This window comes from Lissotriton vulgaris, chromosome 7, assembly GCF_964263255.1.
Source record: "Lissotriton vulgaris chromosome 7, aLisVul1.2, whole genome shotgun sequence".
In the NCBI taxonomy this organism is placed as follows: Eukaryota; Metazoa; Chordata; class Amphibia; order Caudata; family Salamandridae; genus Lissotriton; species Lissotriton vulgaris.
Genome location: NC_141695.1, coordinates 1,606,650,216 through 1,606,664,767, shown reverse-complemented (window position 1 = coordinate 1,606,664,767; position 14,552 = coordinate 1,606,650,216). Strand labels below are relative to the sequence as shown.

At 47.1% G+C, this 14,552-nt stretch overlaps 1 protein-coding gene across 1 annotated transcript in view; it reads right to left on the bottom strand.

Moving 5' to 3' along the window:
* Positions 1-3,750: 3,750 nt before the first annotated feature.
* The window catches only part of SLC13A3 (solute carrier family 13 member 3), a 348,426-nt gene continuing 337,624 nt past the window's right edge, over positions 3,751-14,552 (bottom strand). The window contains exons 13-14 of the mRNA XM_086932535.1: positions 6,018-8,133; positions 3,751-5,039 (exon numbers count right to left, since the gene is read on the bottom strand). Coding sequence (XP_086788661.1) covers positions 7,945-8,133 — 189 coding nt within the window. The 3' untranslated portion in view covers positions 3,751-5,039; positions 6,018-7,944. The remainder of the gene's footprint in view (positions 5,040-6,017; positions 8,134-14,552) is intronic.

Sequence of the window (14,552 nt, the reverse complement as noted above, 5' to 3'; positions counted from 1 at the left end):
GAAGATGTTCTTGTTTTGATACTTGAAGCTACCAGGGGCGTGCTGCTGCTGGGGCCCAGGGAAAGGCTTGCCTCCCTGGGCCCTGTCCAGCCCCTGGATGCCTTGGAGACCTTGTTTCTCTGGGATGCTGCTGCCCTCTTCATCTGGGAGGATCTTGTTTCTGGGACTCTTTTTCTCCAGTTACCCTGTTAGACTGGGTGTTCTTTTTGCCCTTAGTGCCTGGGAAGAGCTTTATCTTACATTGCCCTGTTATTGAAGGAGCCTACCCCTCATTGCCGCATGTATGGTTGCAGCAAGGGTGCCCACCCCGCTTAATTGAGGTTCTCTAGTGCGTAGGAGCCCACCCTGCGGCTTAAAATTATTTTGTAAAACCACGCGGGTGCCCACCCCACTTACTGGAGTCCTAGCGGGTGCCCACCCCGCGTGCTAACTTTATTTCCATTCTTGAGGGAGCCTACCCCTCATTTCTGCCGGAAAGAAGTAACCGCCGCGGCTGGGCTGAAAACCGGAAGTTAGGCGGGCCGCCCGGGATGTAGGCGGGCCTTCACCCAAGCCGGAAGAGGCCGGCATGAGCTGTGACGCGGGTATCCCATGCTCTGGGGAGAGCCCCACGGTTGCGGCCAATGGCAGGAAACCCCAGGTCCCAGGAGGGGGCCCGGGTGAATCAGAAATTGCAGCCGAAGCCTCCAATGGCAGTGCGGGGCTCCCATGAGTCCCAAGAAGCCCCGCAGGAGAAGCGCTGCCGCACCGGAGAAGGAGTCTCCGGAAGAGCCGGTGATTACAGCCGGCCAGGAGGGGGGGGGGGGTAAAGTGAAGGCACCACGCCGGTTCCTCCCTCAGAGTAGCCTCGCTTGGCAAAGGGCTGCTCCAGAATGGGGCATGTTGTGTTCCCTAGCCCATGCGTGGCTCCAATGATAGGGGCATTTATTTCTTTAGGGAGCCAGTATGCTCCAGGGGGGCAGACGCCTGCCAGAGCCTCCGTGGCTCCAACGAGGCACAGTATGGTTGGTGCATTTAGAGCGGCCCGGATGGCAGCGGGCCGCTCCAACCTCGTGGGCATGTTTATTTTCAGAGCCAGATGGCTCCAACGCTCCCCATGCTTCTTTCCAGAGACTAGAGGGCTCCCATGTTTGGCGCAAGCTGTTTAAAGGGCTACTGAGAGCCCAGGCCGCATTTCCTATCATTTACAGCTGCCCAGCAAGTAGTGGGCAGCTGCACCGTTTAGGCGCCATTCCTGAGAGAGTCCCTGAGAGGGACAGCTGCCTAGCAAGTAGTGGGCAGCTGCAACCTTTAGGTTTGTGCAGATGGCGCACCCCTGTCTGGCACTGCCTTGGCAGCGCGCCCTGACATTCTGGACACAGGGCATTTGAGCCCCTTCTTGGATGGCCAGTTGGCCAGGGGGACTGGTGAAGGGAAAGGCTGCAAGGCCCTAATGTGATTATGCGCTAAAGTGATGTGGTGCTAGGAAATGTATTTTGTATAGTATGTTTTGCACACCCTGTATTTGGTTTATGATTATGAGGTTGTGCAGCATATTATGGTTTATGCTAGTGAGATTATGTTTCACTCTGTGATTTACGCCCCTTATGTGAGTTATACTTAGAAGGTAGGGTCTAATGTATTTAGACTAGTGAGGAGATTGCATAATGTGTTTATACTGGTGAGGTTGGCGCAGAATGTAGTTTGCGCCTGATAGGACTGTGCATAATGTAGTTTATGTTACAGGTTGAGGTGGAGTGCAGTGATTACCAGTGGCTCCTGGTTGTATGTTTATGATCTATTTTTACTTGTACCAATTTCTGCTAAGTGCTGATCCTCACAGTGGCCCAAGTGGCCCTGTCCTGTGTAAATAATCCCTTGTGAATATTGCCCGTGCCAGTTGGCACAGTGTATGTTATGTGTTTACTATTCTAATGTGTTATGAGAATACAAAGGCTATTTTTATATAACCTTGTGTGCAGTTCCTTTTATAGTGTGTCTGGGATGTTGTTGTGTGCGTGCGCAAATGCTTTACACATTGCCTCCGGGATAAGCCTGACTGCTCGTGCCAAGCTACCAAGGTGGTGAGCAGAGGTTATCTTTGGCGTGTAACTCCCTTGCCCTGACTAGAGTGGTGGTTTCTGCCTGGCTTTGGCGCAAACCTTAGCCAACCAGAAATCCCATTTCTAACAGTTACTACCACCAAATGGATTATTTTATGATCTGTCGACCGCATGTCTTTAGCGGTCATCGAAACTGAGCTGTTCATGATCTGAAAAATCCCATTTGCTAAGTCTCTAGTGCAGGAGCAAAGAAGTTCCTGTGACAGAAAATAACAAGGTAATACTACATCCTTCTAAGAAATCGTTCATACATCCTTTTATATTTAAGTGGAATTTGCTACCTTTCTGTTTTCAGGTCTTTTGAATTATAAAGGACTGCAATAAAATTATTGGATGTGCTCTGAAACATATTTTTTGCAAACCTCAAACAAAAGTCTACGTTTTGGACAGGAAGAGGCAAAGCAACATTGACTTGAATTAATGCATTTGCAAAGGTCAACTGAATCAATACCCCATAGGAGTGAAATATTTTCTCATAGAACTGATTTACTGCTTTACTATCCCAGTCTCAACCTTACACACTACTCACCACAAGTGGAGATGCCTACAAAATCAACGAGGCTGCCTAACTACTCAAACTTTGTAATGCAATCACGGGTCTACGATAGAACATCACATACATCGAATGCCTCTCCTCTGACCTCCCGGGCTTCTAAAATGCTTTGTTAATCCCTTCTTCACAAAGTTGCAAGTGGGCTTTGTTAATATCTTCCCCACGAAAGTGCCAGAGCACCCCAAAGATCTAAAAAACGTTAGGTGTATATAAAACTGACAGTTCCAAACTAAGACACTGGAGAGCTACTTATTCATCTAAAAAAAGTGCCTGAACTTCAGGATCATCTGAATAATTGTCTTTAGAGAAATCCTTCAAACAAGAGTGTTGAATGCTCATCCACTCTCCCTGCCCTGCAGAAGTGGCTATGTTCATCAAGTGAGTCAGGGCAGAGACAAACAGGCAACCAATCAGGCCCTGTAGTCTCACACATCTTCCATTACTTATATGATCTTCTTTTAAGATTGATAATGGCAAGTACCCTGATCTTCATCACCTTGACAGTAGAACAGGAAAAAATGGTCAGCTGAGCTGATGACATCTGTTTATGAACCTACATGTAACACAATGGGTCCCAACAGTCCAAACTCCAATTGGAGTAGCCAAAAGGCAAACTCTACATTGCTATGCAAATACTTTGAAAATAAAAATAAAATAACCTAAGCATTGGATGCACCACCTGTGAGCCATGTGTTTTAGAACATCGAAATTAAAACACATATAATCTAGTATGGCTGATTGGTGGCCTTAATTGAAGCACTGGAATGCACCGACAAAAAGGGACCTTCATAAGGAGCTTCAAAAAAGTGAAAGTGGTGTACTTGAATCTAGCATGTCACTTCATCTTTTACATAAAAAAATAAAAAAAATGTTGCTCTTACAGTTTGTAAATTGAATACATTATTTCATAATTTGTGTATTTTTGATGCTTACTTGTTTCTGTACATTTGAGCATTTTTTTGAAGTTCACATAGTAGAAATCGCTTAGGCCTGGGTTCCCGGTTTCAACTAGTTATTCAGTGGGGTTCCACAGAAGTGAAAATATTGCAAGCCGCTATTAAACACTATAAAACAACAGTAAACGGTACAGGCTTCCCTTTAAATTTGCAAAATTGCAAAAAATTATATTTATTTACATACCTTACAATGAAACAGTCGCTCCCAAAACAAATGTCAGGGCACACTTTTTTGGTGAGAAAATGGACTTTGAACTGTGAACCTACCCTGATATTTATTGTCAGTCGATCACATCTATTCAAATACCCAGTCATGGAGAGGGGAAGATGGGGATGAACAACCTCACAATCTGCAGAGAGATAAATACCCAGGTACCTTTTAGGAGACACCAGATTCTACCTCATTAGAATATGCAAACTCATGTAGGGTCACGGATCATTAATGATAATTTCGATGCAACAAGTTACACTGACACACACACATACTCTCTCCCTTTCCCTCTCTCACTCTTCCAGTTCTACTTTTAAATGTTCAATTGAACTATATACTACTCTGCGCTTTTTAGAAGGTTAAACTAAAACTCAAAGGACTCGATTATGAGTGTCTCATAAAATTCTAAAACCTGTTGGATTTTACCCCATAAATTCTGATAGGTCAAAACTATGGAAAAATACTTGATAAAAAAAAGTCGGTAGATAACAGGAAATGCATATTTTGTCACGGTATTCACCACATCCCGATTTTATGCCGCCTTTGCAGAAGATAACTTGTAATTGGCTTGTTTCTTGTATTGAAAAAAAACAATCCCAAATGAATTTGTATTTATCGGGTGAAATGAGTAACTCGCCCAAATACCGAAGCACTGGTAATCATGCCTGTGTGGGTAGCATTTAAGGGTCAGTAGTTGAAAGTCAGTTTTGTCATGTTGAGGTCATCTAGAAACATTACTGTTGGTACTACAAAGCTGCAAGGACTAAATATAGTTGGCCCAGCCTTTAACCTATATATTAAAAATAAAAACAAGAGGAGGGGAACACCAAGCTAACAAGTCAATCAGTATAAATAAAGAATGCAAATTTTGCTGCATTTTAATTTACTAAATAGTATGATTTTTTAAAAATGATCGTTTTTAGGTGGCTACTCCATAAAGAAAATACTCCCATTTGTTGCTAGAGTACTCGGACTGGTCTCACTTTGGCAATATGGCAGTGCCTGAAGAGCTGGTCTTTCAGCTCAGTGTGTGGGATGTTTTTTTGCTGTTTGTGGGACTATTTAAAGGTCTTTACTGTTGATTTACCTTATTTTACCACAAACAGTGCCTGCAGCAAGCACAAAAAAAACGCATGCAGTCACCCACACCTTGCGGAACACCAATACAGCATGTCTTCATAACTTCAAAACTGCCCTGATTTGCAGAATGTGGGTCACTTTCTTAGACTTGGACATCCGGCAGACGTCCACCGGCTGCCGGATGTGAAACGAGGAGGAATCGTTACCACACTGCCCGTATCTTCACGGCACCCCCTGGTGAAATCGCCGCCTGGGCTGTCCCTTTAAGAAATATGCGGATGCAGAGTATGAGCTATCTATCGCCAGAGAACATTGTCTCATAGAGGATTAAGAGCTACGGCAACACCTCAATTATTAAACGCTATCTAGAAGGCAGAATTCGAATATCGATCTACTACCTATCTCCATACCCCGCTTCTCGTTCTAATATATGTCTAGGACCCCAGGAAAGGCGCCGAAAACGTGCTATCTATTGAAATAGATTGTTTACCACTTCTCCACTGCAGACTTGACGTTGAGGTGTATCTGAAACCAAGAGTGCCTGGATATCAGAAGTATTTATTGTACTGTTGAATACAACCACTCCTTCCCCCCATCTTGCCCTGACGAAGGTGCGGCCTAATTTTGGTGCCTGGCACCGAAACGCGCGTCGGCGTTGAAAACCATCTACCCTGAACATTATACGATCTTGCCCCGGCCTATGGTTGAGAGGAAGATTCAGGATGTCCTCAGAGCAATATACCGCAAATTCCATCTGAGTAGAATGTCTGAATGAGCCTTGTATGAGTATGACTGGTTGTGATGTATGAATTTGCTGAAGTTTGAATGCTGGAAGGTTGATGGGTTGTGTGTATACATATATGTTTTTACCGTATAATCATGACATTTTTCAAAAAAATGAGTTTGTATAAATGTGCTATATATAAAAATACATTAATCAATCAAGAATAAAAATGATATATTTTTTATAAAAGTGCCTCTGTTTAAAATGTATATGGTCTTGAGTAATTGGTAAGCGCTAAAATGAGTGACTTTTGAAAATTCTGGACTCCAACTGAGCCTATACTTGATCAAATACGGGGCAGATCTACCCTCTCTTTATTGTAATTTATCACTTTCTTAGACTTGTCGTTAGCTAACAGAGGCCATTTTTAGGTCTCGCCTACGCAGCGTACATTTGCTGCATAGGAGAGACCTATCGGTTTGCTTTTTTGCCCCAAAACGTGCACGCAGTGCATTGCTTTCAATAGCAATGCGTGCATGTTTGGTGATTCCCTTACGGGAGCGAGCTTTCAAAACCATCTGTTTGTAATTAACAGGTGGTTCTTGCTCACTCCCGCAAGGGAAACAGGTGCAGGCCCCCTCCCAGCACGAGGCGCACGTGCTAGTTTCAAAGGATGCCTAAACTTCCTCATGTTTGCGAAGCTTCACTTTTTTTGTTACTTTTTTTTTTGTTCCTCGTGCTCTCCAGGCATTTAAACGGCATTGTGTTTTTCCTTACTCTTTTGAGGCAGCTAAAAGACATCTCCTTGATATCAAAATACTTATTAATGTCAGAAAAGGGCAAGGGAGATTTTGTGCGTGCATTTAAAAGCTTCTCCCCCACCTCCTCCCTCCCATCTAATACGTGTTCTGTCCACAAATCACACAATCCCCGTTACTGTTTTATGCTGAGCAGTCCCCGTGTTTTTCTTCATGATCAACGTACACCCAACATCACCCCACTTCCGCCCTTTCCAGCCTCTGCCCATGGCTACTGCCTTCTGCAAAGTAAACCAGGGTGCTTCGAGCCAGGGAGCGGCGTAAACCTGTGATCAATGGAGTCAATGCAGAACCCATATGTAAAACTGTACCATGCCAAAGTTCAACATTTGCTTTGCTTTGGCAATTAAGAGCAGCAAATACAGCAACTTCCCTCCTGGAAAGAGGCCGCTGCCGGTCATCGGTAACCTGCAAATCTTCAATCTGAGGAGACCTTACCTAACCTTACTCGAGGCGAGCGCAGCACGTGCTTTTTAATGCCACAACAGATTGAAGTTCTGCTTTGTTCAGAGTGCATGTTTTTTCCTTATAGAATCGGTGTGTGCCGTGAACTATGGAAAGTTCTTGCTTTACTGCACGCTGTGTAAATCCATCCAACTGCTGCCCCTACACCACTGCAAGCTACCCGACACTGCTCCCAATGACGCAAACTTTCTCATGTTCCTCACTTCTGCGAGCTTCCCTTGGCTCCCCCTACACAACTGCAAGCTACCCGACACTGTGCCTAATGTCACGAGCTTCCACAGGTTTCAATTTCGGATTGATATACCTTACACATATTCAGAAATTAAGCTATAATGAGTCATCCAGGATAATGTGCTGCAACGCTACACACTTATAAGGCGAGACCTATTGACTATGCCAATGCTTGTTATGTTGGTTCCGGTGGCCTCTTTTCTGCCCAAGTCCGACCGTAAGTAAGGCATGCTAAAAAGAATTACAAACTAGCAAATTTCGAGGGAAACGATTATTGGAGTTCTCACAGCCAGCAATGAAAGCATGAAATAATGGAAGAGTGGTGGCCCACACTCCTTGTAAAAGTAATTCTTGACTAAATGATAAAAGTAGCTTCTTCATATAGAATTTCACATTATTTCAGAATGTCACGGGCTAACTATTGGTGACTCACTTGGAAGTATTGCGTTGAACGTGTGCTCCACCCAGTGTGTCTCGCTTTGCTGAGTGACCTTAAAGTGCAACAGTACAAATATACTTTGCTAGAACTTATCTACCTGAGAAGATTTTCTGACACGTCTGCACGAATCATGCTATGAAAGGCTTCAATTGATATGTGTTCTACAATTTAAAAAATCTAAATTTATGGTACCTATAAACAAAAATAAAATATTATGTCATCTTGGTGACAAGATAAAATGGATTCAAACAGATGCCTCTCTCTGTGCATCATAGCAACTTCCATAGAATTGTCTTTCTTCCTGTGGAGCAGGAACAACTCAGCAGCAGAGTTATGGTTGTAATTTGCCGAACCCCATCGTTTTTTCATACTGTTCTATTAAATGGGTGTGCGGTGTAGTTCTGAACGCCTGCCATCTGTAGCGAGCTGTTAGCTGGTAGAAGGTGTATCCAGTCAGGAAGGGTATTCAACTGAAAGATGCTCAGGGCCCATGTATTCATCGCCAGGCTGAGAAGCAGGACGCCCATTAGATTCATAACTAATCCGGTTCGTGCCTGAAAAAGAAGAAAAACAATCGTTTAATTTGGTATTTTCAGTTTTTTATGTAGACGACACAAACATGTGCCCAATCACAGTAATTATGTACAAACTCCTGCCTCTCAATGGCATAGGCACATAACTGAATGTAGCTGATATCAAAATCTAACAAAGATACACCAGCTTTTCTTAGCTGAAACATATGTTTAAAAATCAATAAGGAACCACGTGGATTAACATTCCGCCAATTCTGATTTTAATGTTATTTGTATACCGCAATTAATTCCTTTAAACTCTGTTCCTCAAAGTTTATCAGTGCTTCTGTCTGGTCATATAAGAGTGATGATCTACCATAATTACTAACAATAATAACATTATTTTTGGAAATTTCCCTTGAGCAGTCTAGCAAAATTAGGAAGTAGTCTACCACAAGGGGGAAGCAGAGGCTTAGCCATAACCTTTAATAGCGCCTGTAGAGTAATCAACAATCTTACTCAATGCAGCAAACACGCGCATCAAGTCTTATCTTCAAGAGCCCTCACGAAAGCTAACTAAATGCATGATGTGCCAGTTTTCAAATAGGTCATCTTTTGTGGCGTAACGTTGACATTTAGGCAGTTTTCATTTGTAAAACAATAGGTGCCAGGCCTTTGTGAGGAGGTTACTGCAGTGTACACCAACCAGTGCCACTGGCAGTGCTGCCAATGACAGTACCAACCCAACTAGTAACCATCACACTCCTACAAGTGTGAGAAATCAGACTTTTCTAGGCCCCCAAAGCTGTAAGAAATACGTGGCCGGCAGATATTAGTGGTTTTGAATTTATATTAGGTTAATAAATAATTGTTGTTCTGCTCATCTATAGATTACACAAACAGCACCTCCATGTGACAGCTGACATAAGTGCCAGTGTTGAAAATCCGGTGCCGAGCACCGGGAACCACAGCCTCAAATTAAGCACTGCATTTAGTACACAAGAAGCGTTGTAACGGATTCACAAAGTCTACTGACTGGGCACACATCACTTCCTGAACAGAAGCGTTCTAACGCAAGGTCCAGTGTTGAGTCACCAATAAATGTGCCTATTGCTACAAAAAACAAGCATTGACAAAACCAATAGGTTTCGTATGTGCGAGATATATTGGCTTTGTTAATATTAATGCCGATGCTCGACTGCCTCAAAGCAACTTTACCTTCGTACCATGAGGCAAAATATATCTTGGTGGGATGATACATATACAGCCAGAAGGTTGCCATGGAGACGGTTCTGTTACTTGTTCCTGCTTGTCACAATATCTTTAAGCGGGAATAAAATACACGTAATATTTATTTTTAAAGACAGCTCCTCCCCCACACATCGTGATTCTGGCCTTACGCCCAGAGTCTTTAACCCCAAAGTGATCTTGCGACTTGGTCAACAGCTTATTGCTAACACTAACTTCGATGTTGTTAGCATTTCTTCTAGGATGGAGTAAGGAAGCATGACAATAGAAACCAAACTAGGATTGTCAGTGTAGATCCTTGCGTGCAAGAAGCTCGCTCAAAGACTGAAAGAGGTGTCTAGAAATACAGTTTTCCTGTTCCCGGTCCTTAACTGTTACAAATAATATGCAAATATTAGGTAAATAAAGCATTTCAATGAGTTTTATGAGAGTAAGTCAATAAAGTAAATGACAAAACGTGAAATATGTTTAATTTCCTAATAAAAAAAGCTCAGAGGAAAAATAACGAAGCAGCATATAGACTTCCCGAGACGATTTCCTGAAAATATGTTTAATTTAAGGCATTTCGTATCAGGGCCAGACTGGGAAAAAAAACGGCCCTGACAAAGTGCTCGGCCGCCCCCCCTGCCCCCCCACCCCCCTGGGGTTGGGGGTGCCGAGGAGCTCTTTACCTGGGCCGGTTTTCGGGCGACTTTGTTACAGGGACGATTTTGCAGCTATGCTGCAAAAACGGCCCCCAGGGGCCCAAAACCGGCCCCCACCCTTGTGGCGCACCGAGGGATTGCCCGGTGTCCGCAACAGCCAGTCCAGGCCTGTTTCGTATCGTCTACATGGCTGTCAACAAATCAAGCTATAAACGAAGTTAAACACTCCACAAACAGCAATGCTTGAGGTGCACATCAAGGATTCAGACTCAAAGCCTCATATAAACAAGTAGAGGCATCTAACAGACTGTGAAGATGGTACCACCGCGAGGCGGGTATCTATTACTGTGCAGTGATTGGAGCAAAACAGCAGCCCATAATTTCCTGAAAAGGCCAACCCGTTTTAAAATGGCAATTGTTCCTAATGCATGAGGTAAAAATATAAATATGGAAAAGTTTTGCCAAACAGTGGATGTAGAGAGGTACTTGTAGAGAGCCACCCGGGCCTCTCTATACATTGTATCCACATTCGCATGCATCCCCACACCCCCGGGGCGGGCACGCTCCAGGGTATATAATAAAGAAGCGGAAGACCGCTCGGGGTCTTTCCGGCACCCTGTAACTGTGTGTACCTGTTGTCTCTTTATCCGCCGCTATGCCCACGTGCGAGGCCCAGTCCTCCCACTCCACATTGGCAATGAGGCCGGTACTGACCTCGCGCGCGCGTGCCCTGCCTTGCCCCCTGCCCGGAGCTGCGGCACGCCTCCTGCGCCTATACATCGGCGCGCTGCCTGTGCCGAATTTAGATCGACGCGGAGCCCACCCGCTCTAGCCAGAGGCCTACCTGGATCACTGCATTGATCGCGCGACGGCTCGAGGCCCGCCCACGCGTCCCTCTCTAGGGAGCGCCTTCAGCTGGCGGGACTCGCCGCGCGCGCCTGACGGGTGAGTGGTTCATCGAGCAGCCCCGCCTGCGCCGATCATCTGCGGCCTGCACGGCCTTGGCCCTGCATGCTCCTATCGGGACACATAGCCCCCAGGCGTGTGAGACACACACGCAGCCTCAAGGGGAAGGGGTGAAGCAGAGCGACGCTGCACGTCCACTCCATACTCCTTCCTGCCAGCCCCCCGTCTCTCCCAGCCAGCGTGGGACACTGCTCTTCGGCCCCAGCCTCAGACACGGCAAGCAAGCATTGGCCACTGCAAAAGCTAAAAGGGGCAGTGTGTAAGAATAGCTCTTTCAATCACTGAAGCTGCGTTTCGAAGGGGTACTGCAGAGTTGCACCACGTTCCTCGGACCCAGCCCCGCCTGCACTACTTACCTGTGGCCCTACACACCCGTAGAAAAAAAAGGGGGGCAGAAGACCGTCCAGAGTAACCGTGATACCCTCACGAATGGGAGAGCACTACTCGACCTCCCACATCCCAGGAGGCCGCAACACAACTCGTGAAGGAGAACACAATGACGGACCCAGCGCAAGGGGCAGCAGCACCCACACCGCCGCCACCTGGCCCTGCAGGAACCGCCCAGAACCAAGCCGTAGTCACAGGCCCCCAAGTAGCCAGCCATGCCCACACAGGCATTGCACCCCTTCCCCCGTTCAGCGAGTCGGCTGACCCTGCGACGGCAGCGCCGAGGTGGAAAGCGTGGCTCGGAACACTCAACCTATATTTCAAGGGAACCCGCGAAACAGACGGAACAATCAAGAGGTCCCTCCTCATCCTATATGGAGGCCCTGAAATATATGACCTCTTCGAATCACTCCCTAACACCGGACGGGAGGACGACTATGAGGCGGCAGTTGACGCGCTTAACGCCCACTTCGACCCCCAACTAAACAATGATTTCGAGAAGTTCAAGTTTAAGAGGGCGTGGCAAACAGAGTCTGAGTCGGTTGACATGTACTATGCAAGGCTGCGCCGGCTGGCCAGCAGCTGCCCATTCCTCAATCCTAGAGAAGAGATAAGAGACCAAATCATCGTGGGGTGTCACTCAAAATTGCTGAGGAAACTCATCCTCCGACAGCCTGGAATAACATTAGATGAAATACTCATTCTCGCCCGTTCGCACAAGCTGTCGGATGCGCGGGCCGAAGAAATGGAGGTTGCCTTACGCTCCCCGATGGCACTTCCTGCAGTGTCCAAAATGGCGCCGATCAAAGAAGAAAGAGTAGACGCGATACAAAGAAGACCCCAGCCCAACCATCCGTGACAACTGCCCTCCAGGGGCACACAGTGCGCCTGCTGCGGGGAAGACCACCCGACAACGGCGACATGCAGTGCTAAAGGAAAAACCTGTCTAAAGTGTGGCCGACTGAACCACTTTGCAGCGGTGTACCAGGGAGGGAGATACAGGCCGAATGCACCAAGCTCCCGTGCAGGATATGGGCCCAGGCAACTGACACAGCAAGTCAGGTAACTGTCTCTGGAGTCTGAGCATCCGCCCCCCGAAAACCAAGCTCAGGAAAGAAGGCCACGGTATGAAGATAATGATGATGTCTAAGTATACGTCATCTCGTATGTCAGCAGGGTATCCACGAAGAGGAGACCCCCGCCCATGTGCACCGTCTCCGTCGAAGGCACCGAAATGCGAGCACTCAGACACGGGGGCGTCCGTGAATGTTATGGACTCGGAACAATATGAACAAATGTCACCCAAGCCTGTACTGGCACCCTCAAGCGCACGCATTTACACTTATGGAAGCACAGACCCGCTGCCATTGCGCGGAGTCATCAGCACCACCATCGTGAACGGCGAATACTCAACAGAAGCTCGGTTCCACATTACCGAAGGAAAGAAGGGCACTCTTCTGAGCTGTCACACAGCCGACGACTTAGGACTTGTATTCTTTGCAAATCAAGTACATCAGTCGCATGCGGATAAAATGCTGCAGGAATTCCCAGCGCTAATCAGCGGCCTGGGGAAGCTCAAAGGGAAGAAAATTCGTCTACACATAGACACCTCCGTGCGCCCAGTCGCTCTAAGACACCGGCGGGTTCCATTCAACCTCCGACCACAGGTGGAGGCTGAACTCAAAAGGCTAGAGGATCTCGGAGTCATAGAAGCCCAAACAACCAGGCGCAATCAGGCTGTGCGTCGACATGAGGCTCCCCAACGCCGCCGTGAAGAGAGAACGCCATATTACCCCGACCATGGACGATATCGTCGCGGACCTGAATGGGGCGAAGTGGTTTTCCAAGTTAGACCTCAACTCGGGGTACCACCAACTCGAATTGGAACCCGAGAGCCGCTATATAACCACTTTTTTGACCCACGTAGGGCTCCAACGATACCGGCGGCTGAGTTTCGGCGTGGCCTCAGCCGCGGAAGTATTCCAGAACGCAATACGAGAGGTGTTGTCAGGGCTGTGTGGGGTAATCAACCTCAGCGATGACATACTCATTTACTCCAACACTCTCGAGGAACACCATACCCATCTGAGAGCAACACTGCAGAGGCTGGTGGAACACGGGCTGACCCTGCATCGGTCCAAGTGTTCGTTTTACCAAGAATCCATCGACTTCTTTGGATATACGTTCACACAAGAAGGGCTGAAGGTTGACCCCAGAAAGGCGGAAGCAATCCGGACCGCGAGAACTCCGCGAAACCCCTCCGAGGTGCGGAGCTTCCTCGGCATGGCCACTTACTGTGGCCGGTTCATCCCTAATTTAGCAGCTCTGGCAGAACCATTGAGGGCACTTACTCAACAAGATCACGAGTGGGAGTGGACCAGCACGGCTAACAAGGCATTCCAGGACATTAAAGCAAGCCTTCTCGACAAGACCGTAATGGCATTCTTCCAGCCGAGCCGGAAAACAGAACTGATCGTGGATGCCAGCCCGGTGGGCCTGGGAGCCATGCTACTGCAAGAATATGGCATAGATGAGTGGAAACCAGTTGCGTATGCGAGTAAAGCCCTGACCGACACGGAGACTCTGTATGCTCAGATCGAGCATGAGGCCCTGGCAATAAAGTGGGCATGCCAGCACTTTCATTTATACCTATGTGGACAAGAATTCACCATTCCAAGGAAGAGAATTCCAAAGCTATCTAGAGAACCTCCGAATCAGACACCGAAAGATCACACCGCTGTGGCCCCAAGCGAACGGGGAAGTAGAGAGACTAATGAGGACGCTCAACAGAGCTCTCAGGATTGCTGTAGACAGTGGAAATGACCCAGACACAGCTCTGGATCAGTTCTTGAGTGCCCACCGACAGACTCCACATAGCACCACGAAATGTGCCCCAGCGCACGTGCTATTCAAGAAGGCACCTCGAGGCAATATCCCGACTACATCCAGCTGGATGCTTGAGGCAAGAGATGGTGAGGCTATCCATCCCGGAGACAAACCACCAACCAGAAGGCGAGTGAGGCCCGGCATGCCCAACAACTGGGCCTACGAGAAGGAGACACCGTGGTGGTTCAAGATCGTCATCCAGGGTGGAAATTCCGAACACCCTATGAGCCCGAGAAATGGACTGTAGAGAAGATTCAAGGAACCATGGTCACTGTTCGTCGAGGTAATCAAACGGTGACCCGGAATGTGTCCTGCTTCAAGAAGGCGGGA